The sequence below is a fragment of the Cyprinus carpio genome, chromosome B10, assembly GCF_018340385.1.
Source record: "Cyprinus carpio isolate SPL01 chromosome B10, ASM1834038v1, whole genome shotgun sequence".
In the NCBI taxonomy this organism is placed as follows: Eukaryota; Metazoa; Chordata; class Actinopteri; order Cypriniformes; family Cyprinidae; genus Cyprinus; species Cyprinus carpio.
In genome coordinates, this window is record NC_056606.1 from 20,708,394 (window position 1) to 20,721,591 (window position 13,198).

Genomic DNA, 13,198 nt, shown 5'->3' on the forward strand with positions numbered 1-13,198 from the left:
TTTATATATTTAGATATCTTTAAAATATACTAAAATATTTTTTTATATATCTATAAAGTATCAACAAATTGTGTGTGTATTTGTTATTTATGTTTTCATTTTTTAAACATAATGCATTTAGTGTTAATTTTGCATTCAATGCACATTTTGCAAATGTTGTCCCTAGAAAAGTCCCCAGAATTCACCAGGGCCTGGTGGTGTGACCATGATTGAATTGGGATGTTGTTTTCTTCAGGCCTTTTGGTTACATTGCAGGCGTTGTTTTTTCCCATTTCAAGCCGCACCTTGTCGTGGACAAAATAAATGAGCGGAAAGACAAATTGCTCAATTAGTCGCAAATGCTTTGGGGTGTGGACGAGCATTTTCATCAGATTTTTCTCTCTGGATGCAGGTGGTTTTGTGGTGTTAAAAAGCAGCTTGACAGTGTCATTGCATGTGCATTCAGCCCAGGCTCTGAGCTGTCATGATGAGTCCCATGATTGCAGCTGGTCATTAGCAGGGGAGATTCTTTATGCAGACGTGTTTGTTGCCACGCATGAGTAGGGCTCGTCATGTTCCAATGAAAAAGATACACCTGAACCTTGCTTGTTTTCAAGCCCCTCGTATTGATATTGAGAGGCCACCCACTCATCCGTAGGAAGTATTGCATTATGCAAGGATTTGAAAGCCCTGGAAACACTGACAGTCAAAACACTGCCATTAGAGTAACATCTCCGCTACGATCCCAGCAGAAGCTCTTTTACTGCCCTGTGGAAGCCACACAGCAAGCGCTGCTCTCTGATAACGGAGCTGGGCGGCTGTTGTTGGCTGGCAGAACGCTGTCTCTATGCAAGTCTCCATCGAGTGGCTCTGTCACCGTTCATCAGCCAAACCATCAGTCTGTCAACCTGTTTTTCCCTCTACACCAGCGAGGGAGAGAAAGACACTGCTGTGTGCAGAGTGAGTCACGTTGCAGTGGAGAGCGAGCGGGAGAGAGAGTCACACACACACACACAGAGCAGCTGAGCATTGAAGTCAGACAAGTTTATCAAGCGGAGGCCCTTGAACGAACCAGCCGGCTCTGCTTTTGTAAAGGACAGTCAGAGGCGTAACAAAGTCATTACAGGAGAATCAATACAATGTGACGCCATTTGCATTCGCTGCTGCTCGATTCCAACGAACGCGAACGGGGGAAATGGGTTTTAGAGCAGCGAGGCTTGGGCTCTTATAGACTGATGCCCGTAAAGAAATCTGATATCGGCCAAATGAATGTGCTGCATTGTGTGCCTCCACTCAACCTTTTCTTTCCTCTTAGAATGGCTATGCAACTTGCTTTGCTAATAAACTATAAACACTGATGCATTTTGGCCATGTAGTCACTTGCAGGTAAAGAACTAATTATTCATTTAATTATTAATCTTTCTCAGTCATTTTCGACAAGCTTTTTTTCTCCAGTTTTGGACCTGAAGAGATGAAAGACTTTGGGGAGGGAGATCGCTGGAGAACGGTATGAATATAATGGCGATGTATGCAGTGGAAGAGCTTATTGATATTGTCTTTCCATAGTCATTTTCCTTAAGGAATATCTTGTTGGGACACTGGAGAGCAAGCCTTTCCATCAAAAATATATATCTTTTGATTGGCACTGAAAAACCCAGGACTGTAGAACGTAATTTCCCCTTAACTTTGGACTTGAAGAGATGAAAGGGTTTGGGGAGGGAAATTGCTGAGGAACACTAAAAATATAATAGTGGTACACACAGGTGAAGAACTTTTGAAGAACTGACAAGCTTATTAATTGTCTTTCCTAGTCCTTTTCCTTGAGGAATGTCTTGTTGGGACGTTGGAGAGCAAGTCTTTCCACAAAGAGTATCTTTATGAGAGTTTTGATTGGCACTTGAGAGTCCGGGATGCTCCCAAACTTGCAAGTTTACGGTAGACGAGAAGCAGAAGCAGAAGCGTTTGAGATCGTTTTATGGTGACGAGATGAGCCTTGTGGCGACGAGCATTTCCCCCTAACTTTAGACTCAGGGATGAAGGTGTTATAGATCTTGACCTGGAGAGACCCACTAAATCTGCTGAGTTAAGATAGTCACTGCCGGTTTCGTTTCACCGCTACATACTTGCTCTGTCCTGATGCCCTGCCACTCCTCCAGACACAAACACATGTGCAAACCGCTCTCAGATGTGTTATGAAACATGGATGCTCTTCACGTTCCATGCTGGCGATGTCATAGTAGTATCGTTTGGAATTTAGGCTTGCATTTAAAGGGATAGTCTACCAAAAGTACTCAACTTCATATCATTTCAGTTCATTTCTTCTGTGGAACATAGGATATTTTAACAAATACTTCAGTATTTTTATTTTTTATATTTTTTTTTTGATACAATGGAAGTGAATAATGTTTTAGCCCCCATTGACTTTCATTGTTTGGAATGAAAAGTTAAACATGCTTCAAAATATATAATTTTTTGTGTTCCACAAAAAAAGGGAAAAAAAAATACAAACGCTTTTTTAAAATTTAATATTCAAATTTCTTTTTTTAATTTTATAAAATATTATATTTTATATTATTAATTATTAATATTTTATATAACAATTTATATAATAATTATTGGTTAATTGTGGGTCTCTCCAAACTTTTGGTGAGAAACTATGCCTTTACCTTTATTGGGCTGAAAATCACCTGTCTTTGACATTAAAACAAACCCTTGAAATACTTGAACTTTTAACCGGAACTGATTCAGAATAATTGGATGCTGAAATGCCACTTAGTGTTCACACAACTTCTGAATCTCTTGCGTCTGGCTTTGTTCTTGTAGGTGTACACCAGGACGAGGCAGTGTGCAAAAACCGGTTGTTCTTCACTTTCTGTTTGCTGCATATGAATTTATTCAAAGGGAGGTGGCGGACCGCCTTGTACACACTCACACACTCTTCATGTCCTGTGTGTGTGTTTGAGAAATTCAAACAGCACCAAAGACGGGCCTGAAAACTGAACAAATAAAGCTGACCTACAAGGTGGCATGTGCTACACACACAGACAGCAGTGCGGTCGCCGCCACCTCGCAGCTATACTGAGCCTCGCTCTCCTGAAAACAACTCATCTATATCTATCTACCCACACTGGGATTCAAGTTATGTTTGCATATTTTTCCATGTTGGAGTCTTTGCTGCACGCCGAACTTGCGTCACACAATCTGCCGAGGCCTAAAGGCGAAGCAAGATTATTAGAGAATGAAGCAGGTATGAGTTTAACTGGGAACATTTGCTTTTTGTCTCTCTGCAAAGAATCAATTTTCCATTTTCATCACTGTTATGCACATTACATTTTTGTGGATGTCTGAGGGTGACACATTGAATGCATCGTCAATTTACCTACTTAAAACTGACCCAGCACTCCAACAAGTCACAACACTTAACGGCTCAATCGGTGGCATGTTTTTACGTGCTTTTTGCACGTAATACAGAATCGGCACTCTCCAATATTCATGCATTGATGCCTTTATTGCACCACACTGTCAGACACCTTATGCTTTCAGCCTTGAGTAGATCACAGGGCAATATGTTTCCTGATCTCTCAGGTAAGAGATATGATCAGTGTTCTTCTCCTCTCTCTGTCTGTAGGTGTGTATGGATTGCGGCGTCCCATTTTTCCCTCGATTTACTTGCTCTCTCCAAGATGCGTGTCTTTTTATATTCACAGTGATCTTTATTATACTTTGTACTTGCTTACAGTTTCAAGCTTGCATTCTTCGCTGCAGCTCCGTTGCTGGTGTTGAGACACTTTTAGCCAGAGAGATCTGTGTGTGTGTGTGTGTGTGTGTTTGTGTGCACATGTGTGGAGGAATGTGTTATCAGGCCCAGCCTTCCTGTGGTTCCTAATCCTCTGTCCCCTTCCCCAGCCCCCAGCCTCTCTCTCTCTCTCTCTCTCTCTCTCTCTCTCTCTCTCTCTCTCTCTCTGTTTGGCAGCAGATTCTCGGCTCTGGCTTCAGCTACATGGGGGAGGGTAGGCCTAACCATGTGACCCAAGGCGCTCCCCCATTTGGCAGGCAGACGAATTGTGGATTTTTGGACAGGCGGTTTCCCAGCTAGTCTTTAGCTACCACTGTTCTTACTGATACACTGGGATTGTCCTTCGTTTGAAGTTGCTGGCTCTAAAGCAATGATGTTTTAGATGGAAAAAAAAGTGGAAATGGACTGTTTTGTTGAAGTTGTTTCTTTAGTTGTGCTTTTCAAATTAGATTTTTCAGTTATTTTCAGTGTTTTTCAACTATTATTTTTTTATTCATTCTGTTTTTATCACAGATTTTAGCTAACTTTTGGATTTGGGACATTGGGATTTTTGACATTTAGAAACTGCACTGAGTTAGTTAGGATCTGTTTTTAGTTATTTTATTTTAGTTATTTTTAATTTTTTTATGTTTCTTTAAAAGTAAATAAAAAATAACAATATAAAAATGAATACCAATGATTTAATAAATAACAATTTAATATTTTAATTATTAATAATTATTTTATTTATTTGAAATATTTTAAGTATTTATAATTATTAATTATTATTATTGTTGTTGTTAATATTTTTTATTATTTAAAAATTTAAAAGTTATTAATTATTTTAATTACTTAGCATAATTAATAATTATTATTATTATTTAATTTTATTAGTAATGTTATTTTTATTATTACTATTTATCCAAAACTAAAATACAATAATAATCTAATAATAAAAAGTAATAATAATAATAAGATTAAGAATAATAATTGTTGTTGTTAACATTTATCTAAAACTAAATTTAATTTGTGGCCATTTTTATAGTTTAGTTAGTTTTATGATTTATGATTATGATTCTTCCTAGTTATATTTATGTTAATTTTAAAAACAAATAATGCCAATTATATTTAATTACCAATACCAATAACACTTGATTTCTGTGACACTAGCAGCACCAAAAAGGATTGTGAAAATAATTTTCCCAAAAGCTCTACTTGCCTTCCATTGTTTGGATAAACAGGTAGTCCTGTTGCAAACTCACACCTTTGAGCCAGAGTTGTTCATTCCATTTGGTGCTGCTAGTGATGCAGAAAACACACATTCAAGCTTCAAAAAGTGATGAAAAATGCGAATTCAAGTGCAGAACAATAGTCCTTTTTATCCCAGTCTCGATGGTTCCTAGAATACTCTCTTAACCTGTGCTGTGTTTCAGGTTCTGTCCTCTGAAAGCGCAGTCCCTGCAGAGAGCTGAATCTGCACTTCATTTCAAGAGTGCTGACGCACAGGCATTTCTCCGGCCTATCAGAAATCAAAAGCCTGCGAGCATTTGTGTGCTGCTTGGCAAAAAAAGCAAAGGCGTTTCGTGCCCTTAATGGTTACACCCCTGTGGTGCCATCTTGTCCTGCTGTCCCATACCGAACGTTCCTGTCGGATGGGTGCAGGAAGAGACTCTGTGTGTTTGACGTGCGACAAGGGGTAGAGAAAGTTAAAAACAAAGGGAAATAGTACAAGAAAGAAAGGATGGCCCACATGTAGGATGAATCGGAGAAAGGGAGGGAAGCCCAGCAGGAACGGGTCACTGCAGGCCAGGGGTGGAACTAGAGGAAAAGAGAGGAGGGGGTTAGATGGAGCCCAGCAGTAAAGAACAGTGTGTTCTGTTCATTCCAGGGCAAGAACTGTTTGTGCTGTTATCCGTCACACAGTGAAGGGAAAGCAATAAGCAAAGATGCTGAACAGAGTTATTTCACAGAACAAAAATAAGACCTAGTGCTTCAAGAGAGTGTGTGATGGTTTGAACAAACCTTGGCTCGTTGTTGCGCTTGCCACGTGTGTGGTGGTGTGATGTTTACTTTGTCTGCAGGTATGTTTTAAAAGACCTCATGTTTGAAATTGAATCTTTGTGGCTTGATTCCAAAAACTTGATTCCTGTTGCTCTGCTGGGGAAACAGACAAAAAAATTTGATGACTCATCTTGCACTTAGGGGCATGTACAATTTTTTTTGTCCAGTTAGATGCTCTCTAGCATGAGATTTTTTAGGGCCCTTTGATTTCCGCGATGCGGAGAACGCCGATGGAAGCGCACGTGACGCTTCCGGTGATTTCAGCATCTGCTGTCTAGGGCTAAAGTTTATCAGGAGTTAGCGTACCTTTAGTATCACTGACAAGGTACGCAATATCGCGTTCATTATTGCAGATATTGCGTACCTTGTCAGTGAACTACGGCTCTGTCTATTAAATGCCGCTCCATTTGAAAGCAGGTGATGGCGATTTAGCGCTAATCAGGGAACCGGCTTTACTGACTAGATACGCATGATCATATCGTTCGATATATCTCCCAGCCCTACTGCTGTCTCATTAATGCCGCTTTTCCACTACATGGTATGGCTCGGCACGCATTTCCACTGCAGTTTAGTATCACTTTAGAGTGGGCAGGATTATTCACATGTCGTTATAGTTGCTCCGCATCTACTGCCGCGACTCCTGATAAACTTTATTCTGTGTCGCCCCATCAAGCTCTCGCTGGATCCGCTCCTCTGCTATCAACGAGAGGAACGTCTGTACTTCCTCAACAGACAATGAAACAGCCACTTTTTGGTTGTTTAAAAAAAAGGTGTGCTTGTTCAAAACAGTTGCGTTCGATCTTTAACTGGCTGTGTTGATTTAAATCTACACGTCACGTTTTGGAAATGGTACGGTTCACTTGGAACCTTTACCGAGGTGGTTATAAAAAATGTACCATGCACTGTACCCAGTGGAAAACCCCCAAAAGTGAACCATACTCAGCTGTACCGCGCCGTACCATGCAATGGAAAAGCGCCATAAATGAGGACATAAATACATGAACAACATCTCCAGAGCTGCTCTGGAAGTCACTTGAGCCTTTGACCGTTTGATTTGTGTAAAACTAGCGTACACAGAACTGTGAAGGTATTCACAGCAACCCGTCAAAATAAAAGTCCGGTTTGATTTTTAAGACATTGTGCCTATTACTAGAGATGGACCGAATATTCGGCAACCGAAATTATTTGGCCAAAAACAGCAAAAAAAAAAAAATCTTTCGGTGTTCAGCCAAATAAGCAAAAAAGCAGAATAATATGTACCGAACAATGAATAATGCGATCAAATAGAGGCACACAATAATGTAGCAAATCATGTCGGCAGTGTGAAAGTATTTAAAACTATCAGAGAAAGACGCAGAAATCATTACAAGCATGGAGCACCGACAGGGAGAGACTGTTTAGTGCTGCATCACGTCTCCGTGGCTGCTGCTGGTGGTTAGGTTACTGTATGATGATTGAAATCGTGAAATTAGCTTAAACGATTACTAAATAAACTGCAGAATGTTATATTTTCGAATGCACGCACAAATTGCATGTATTCTGAAAGTGCTGCACAAGCTCGCAGTGCCAGGGTTCAAAGTCCAAAGCGTGAGGAAAAACTGGGCTGAACTTATTACTTGTCAGTTGCTCAGTAACATTTTTGTGAATTTTCTAAAGGCATGTGACAATGTGATACGTGCGACAAACATCTTCCCAAATTCGTAATGAAAATCATTTATAAATCTGCAATGTCTGCTAGAATGTTAAAAAATGTTCAGTGTTAAGTAAATATATTTTTAAATGAATAAATTAAATAATTAAAAGATAAATGAAATTAATGTTTTATGCCTTCATTTGAAATATTTAAATACACAACAGAATTTTTGAGGGGGAAAAATTAATAAGGCTACTGTTTCATGATTTTAATTAATTAGACATGCTTTTTGATTAATACAATTTAATTTAACTATTAAAAAGGAGTCGAGAAAAATTAAAACGAAAAAATAAAAAAGAATCCAGAAAATTTAAACCGGAAAAAGCAGAATTTGGAAAAAAAATAAAACCAAATTTATGAAAAAATAAAACAGATTTCATAGGGCCCTAAATGTTACATTGTAACAGCAAGTTAATTAAGTCACTTGGCTGTGACTTAAAACTTTGTTGTAATAGGAAATGTCAACACAGGAAAGCAAGCGGTGTTCAAGCCACATCTTGGGGTCTTTAACTGTGTGTGTGTGTGTGTGTGTGTGTATGTGTGTGTGTTCTACACAGGCGCCGTATCGTGTTTCCAGAGCGGATGGATTACGGTTGTCCACTGTTTGAATAGATGCTCCTTCACTGAAGGATTGTTCCAATATGAGAGATTAATGATTAGTGGGGTGGGCTGAGCTGCACTGGGCTAATTAAATGCCATTAATGCTCGTCACTCAGCAGTTAATTATTCTGGAGAGCTATAAGGTAATACGTTTTATTGATACAAGCCCCAGAAATCAAAAGTAGTAAACAGGCATTTTGGCTTGATGCAGAGAGCTGATAATTATTAGAGGCCTTTTATCAAATCTAGGGATATGAGGTTGGCCTATTTTGCTCTGGAACAGTAAGAAATCAACCCAGAGTGCCCTAGCATCTGCTGTGCTAGAACTGTGGCAGTGAATTTTTCAAGGGCAGACACCACTTAGTTTTTCTTATATCAGACAATTGATTTGATATACATGTATTTTTTTTTTTTTCAAAGTAATAGTTGAATCTTGATGTATTTATTTTTTATTAATCTGATTCAATAAGACATTTTTCAGCCAGTTATTGAGATTGAAATGTAATTCCGCATGGTGATCTTGGTCAATATTTTCTAAATTTATTTTAGTTCCTATGCTTTGGACGAATTTGGTACTTTTTGCACCCATTGCAGCGCATGCTGTGCCTTTTTTTATATATATTTTTATTTATTTTATTTTAACAGATTATATTTTTAAAAAAATCTAAAAATATATTACATTTTATTGTTTTCAATATATTATTTTATTATACATTATATTACCTTATTTTTATTAATTTATGTAAACATTTATTATTTTATAACTTGTTAAATGAATGCATTTCTAAATGATTATATTTTATAAATATATATACATTTTAAATAAATATTTATAATTTTATTATAATACATTTTATTTAAAAAATTAAATAAATTCTCACTGTAAAATGAAGTTCATGCCTTTGCAGCTAGTGCTGTGGCCATTTTTCCTACAGTAAAATATTTACTGATTTAATTTACAGATTTTTTTTTTTTTACTATAAAAATGATAGAACTATAACTATAAAACTATAAAAAATATCCATGATTCTCTACTAATGATTAATGAAATTTTCTGTTAATATTTTAGTCAGCCTAATCAAAAAAAAAACCTTGAGAAATATACAACCTATAATTCCATATACTCTGGATATTTTGAGGTGAATTATGTTAGTAGTGGTTGAGGGGGTCTTTTTTTGGTCTTAACCCATATATTATGCATCCCTAGTTGTAAGTACATGCACAAACCATAAATACACAAATCCTTCAGTATAGCATCGCAAAGAGGCTGAAATCAGACACGGGCTTAATAAACGTCTCTTTACACGGAAGGAGCTGGTGTAATTGCTAATGAAAATGGCCACGCAAGCATGTAAATATTGCTAAGCCCGCTTCAGTCAAGTGGTTATCAAAACACGACAATGGAGGATCTCATTTTGTCGCTGCCACCCACCTCCCTTTCTCATCCTCCGCTCGATCCTCTCATTATCCCTGTAGGTGAACCTCTCTCTGATCAGCTCTGTCACTCCTCTGAGTGACTCTTCCTGCAGCCCCCCTCGATGCAGCGGCATTCATCCACCTTTCTTTTCAAGCTGTGGGGTGTCTGACCTAAATCTGTAAAGAAGGAGAAGAAAATGGAAGCGGAGAGGGATGTTGAGGGGGTGGAGAGAGTGTTAGGGGTGTAGGGGGACTGACAGCCACTGATGTTGGCGGCAAATTAGCATGTGCACTAATCAAGCTTCACCCCTGAGAGCGAAGACAGACGGAGAGGCAGTAGGGTGGGGCGGGGGGTCTTGTTGTCATTATTAACGTTGTACAATCTAAACGCACTCGCACAATGAAGCACCCTCTTTAGTCGGAACAAGCTCCCTGATGGCTTAAATAATTGAGCGGGGTTGAAGGCGTTATCTTCGCAGAGGGCTCGAATCTCAAAGTGGTGGCGGCTGCCCTGAGAACCACCATGTTTCCACATCTCTCTTTTCTTTTTGAAATCAAATCGTGCTATAAATAGCCCTCACTCCCTCCCTCTCTCCCTCCTTCCCCGGCTTCTCTGGGTGCCGCAGAGAGCGTGAGGATCCTGCAGTAAGATGTAGCGTTTGGGTCATCCACCGTTGCGACCCGCCGCTCTGTTTTTAAAGCTCAAGCTTTGCACCGGCTTTTGTCTCAGGCGCTGCAGTCTCGAGATTCTCTCGACTGCGGTACAGCAGCCTTAGAGATGCCACATGCTGTCAAATCTTGCTCCTTTGTGTGTGGCTCTGGCTGCTTTTTAAACTGTGATTGGTGGAAAGGCTCCAACTCGAGGAATCGATTGCAAAACCCACCCTATCAAAGCGCAGAGAAAGATGTGCTGGCGCAGTCAGTTGTTGATTAACCCCTTGTGCCTCTGGGCAAAACTGCAGCCATCTGAGAGCCCTCCAAATGAAATTGGTTAAAGCCAATACAGCGGCGTTAAGCGTCTGCCTCAGTGAGTCACAGCAGAACAGAGCCTTTGTTTTGATTGAGTGCTGTCAGTCTAACGTGTCTCTCTTTCTTTCTTTCTTTCTTTTTCTTTCGCAGACTGCCTGCTAGGTTGAGAAGATTCGGGGTGCCCCATAGACCCCTAGGTTCCTCCGATGAACCCCATCAACTCCATGAAACCTGCCCTGCCTCCAACGCCACACAGGTCAGTAGTTCCTGCGCGTCAGCTCGGTGCAGCTACAAGTCAAAGTGTGACTCGCGCCCACAGTTTCCTCCCTAACGACATTCTGAACTCTCAAACTGACACCTGCTTCCCTGAGCGCTGCACCTAACAGTCTGAACCCTACTGCTGATGTTTTGATTGTTGATTTTGCATATTTTAACTACTATTTGGGAATCACTTCAGGGAAGCAATGTGTTTTTATTGTTTTGCAGCCTTATCTGGATTAGATTAGCCTTGGCGTGCAGTTTAATTGTGTTTTTTTTTTCGTTTTGTCAGTTAGGTTGTTGTGTTTTGCTTCTTTGAGGCTGTTTAAGGGTCCCAAAGAGTGCTTTATGGTTATTTGGAGAGAAAGACAAGTTCTAGATGTTACACTGTAGGTGAAGTACCAGTATATAGGTGGTTTTCTAAAGATTCCAAGATTCTGTTGTTCTTTGGAATTTTATTTAGTTCTGTTTGTAACCTTTACTTTTAAAGGGACAGTCAAGTTGACATTTATCATTTACTCACCCTCATGTCATTTCAAACACATGACTGACTGACTTCTGTGGAACACAAAGGGAAGTTAAGCAAAATGTCAAAGATGATGTTATTCCTAAAATGAAAGCTTTTAGCATCATAAATGTCATGTCAATAGTTTACCCCTAATAGTTTATATAGTTAGTTATAGTTTCCTATATATATTTTGTTTTAATCTAAATTTATTAGAACTATATATTACATATGATTATATATTATGTAATTATTATAAAAAATATATGCATTATAATTGATTTTATATAAAATTTATATTACACATTGTAATATAGTTATTTATTTGACTTTTTTTAAATACATTTGTGACACTGGACCACAAAAAGTCTTAAGTAGCATGGGTATATTTGTAGCGAAAGCCTGATTTTATATTGACTTTACAAAAGCCTGACTTTACAATAAATTGTATGGGTCAAAATGATAGAATTTTCTTTTATACCAAAACTCATTAGGATATTAAGTAAAGATCATGTTCCATGAAGATATTTTGTAAATTTCATGCAATAAATATGTCAAAACTTTTTTTTGATTAGTAATGTGTATTGCTAAGGATATCAGATTCTCAGATTCACCCTCAGTTTCCAGATTCTCAAAGTTGTATCTCGGACAAATATTGTCTTATCATAAAAAACCATACTTCAATGGGAAGCATATTTATTCAGCTTTCAGATGATCTAGAAATATCAAGTTAATTTATTTTTTTTTTTTTGTAGTCCAGGGTCACATTTTAAAAATTATATATGTATTTATATATGTATATAAATAAAATGCATCTAATATATTTATTATTCACTTTCATTGTTTGGAAAAATGCTGCATGGACATTCTGCCTAACATCTATTTTTAAGTGTTCCACTGATTAAAGGAATGACATGATGACAGAATTTGCCTTTTTTTTAGCGAATTAACTCTTTAAGAGTGATTAATTATCCACACCAGCAAAGAGAAATATACAACCCAATTGCTTCATGTGCTCTTGGTACTTTCAGGTAGAGCTTTCATGGTAATTTGGTCCTTTAAATATTTAGTAAATGATGTACTGCAGGATACCGTAGGTAGGTGTACTTGGCACATTTTCATGAGTTTTACTGATATTTGAGCACATAAAGGGAATTATGTTGCTTTAGAAGCGATAATGAAGCAAACAGTCTGAACATGTAGAAAAAGTGGAAGTTGATGTTTCGCTCTCACCGCAGTACACTGAAGAAAAATCGCCCGCAGCGGCACATGCATTGGGCCCCAAACTGAATCCTCGCGCCCACACCTTCTCCTCTCATTTACTGAGCTCTCAATCTGCACGAGTGCTGGGTTTTTACATTTTGATTGGCTACTTTGTCTCTCAGCTGCTGAATGGTTGCTGCAGGATTTGGCTTTGAAACCACAGTTTCCTGTTTCAGAGAGCACGGGTATCTGGTGGTTTTCCTGTAGAAGAACTTTAAGAGAAACCTCTGCCTCCTATGGAATGCCTCTAAGCCGCCGATAGTTCAGTTTGTTTATTTGCCCCGGCAGTGCAATGACCAGCCTCAACGAGGCTTTGAGCCTTTGTTGGAACCTCAATATCCTGTGGGCTGCAGGCCAGCGGATACTTTGCCGCAGTTCGAGGTGGAAATGTGTGAAGAAGGGGATCTAGGCTTTCTTCGAGGGCTTTAAAGAGAGGAGTCTTTCATGTGGCAGTGGGGTTGAGGTGTCTCGGGTCAGTTCAGGTGAGAAGCTGCTCAGAGCCAGTTATTACTCGATAAACCCTCACAGGTTTAATTTTCTTGATACAGTCGAGCTGTTGCCGCTTGGATAAGTTTTTACCTGGAATGCTCCCATTCGGTGTCCAAGGTTTTTGGCACCCCTGCCAATGAGTAGTGACCCAAGATGATTTACTGGCCATTAAACTGTATTTTAAGTTTTT

The 13,198-nt window shown here is 38.8% G+C and overlaps 1 protein-coding gene and 1 long non-coding RNA gene across 4 annotated transcripts in view; one reads left to right on the forward strand and one right to left on the reverse strand.

Moving 5' to 3' along the window:
- LOC109058978 (zinc finger MIZ domain-containing protein 2-like) overlaps positions 1-13,198 on the forward strand; it is a 50,812-nt gene that overhangs the window by 20,484 nt on the left and 17,130 nt on the right. For 2 of the 3 annotated variants that reach the window (XM_042733203.1, XM_042733205.1), the window contains exon 2: positions 10,644-10,749. In XM_042733203.1, the coding sequence (XP_042589137.1) occupies positions 10,700-10,749 (50 nt within the window). In that variant the 5' untranslated portion in view covers positions 10,644-10,699. Of the gene's footprint in view, positions 1-10,201; positions 10,552-10,643; positions 10,750-13,198 lie in introns of those variants that run through there. The other variant, XM_042733204.1, reaches the window with a different exon arrangement.
- On the reverse strand, positions 4,865-10,190 carry LOC122138757. The gene is made up of 3 exons (XR_006155781.1): positions 9,541-10,190; positions 5,777-5,911; positions 4,865-5,572 (listed from the first exon to the last, which is right to left on the reverse strand). It is a non-coding gene; the product is annotated as an uncharacterized LOC122138757 (long non-coding RNA).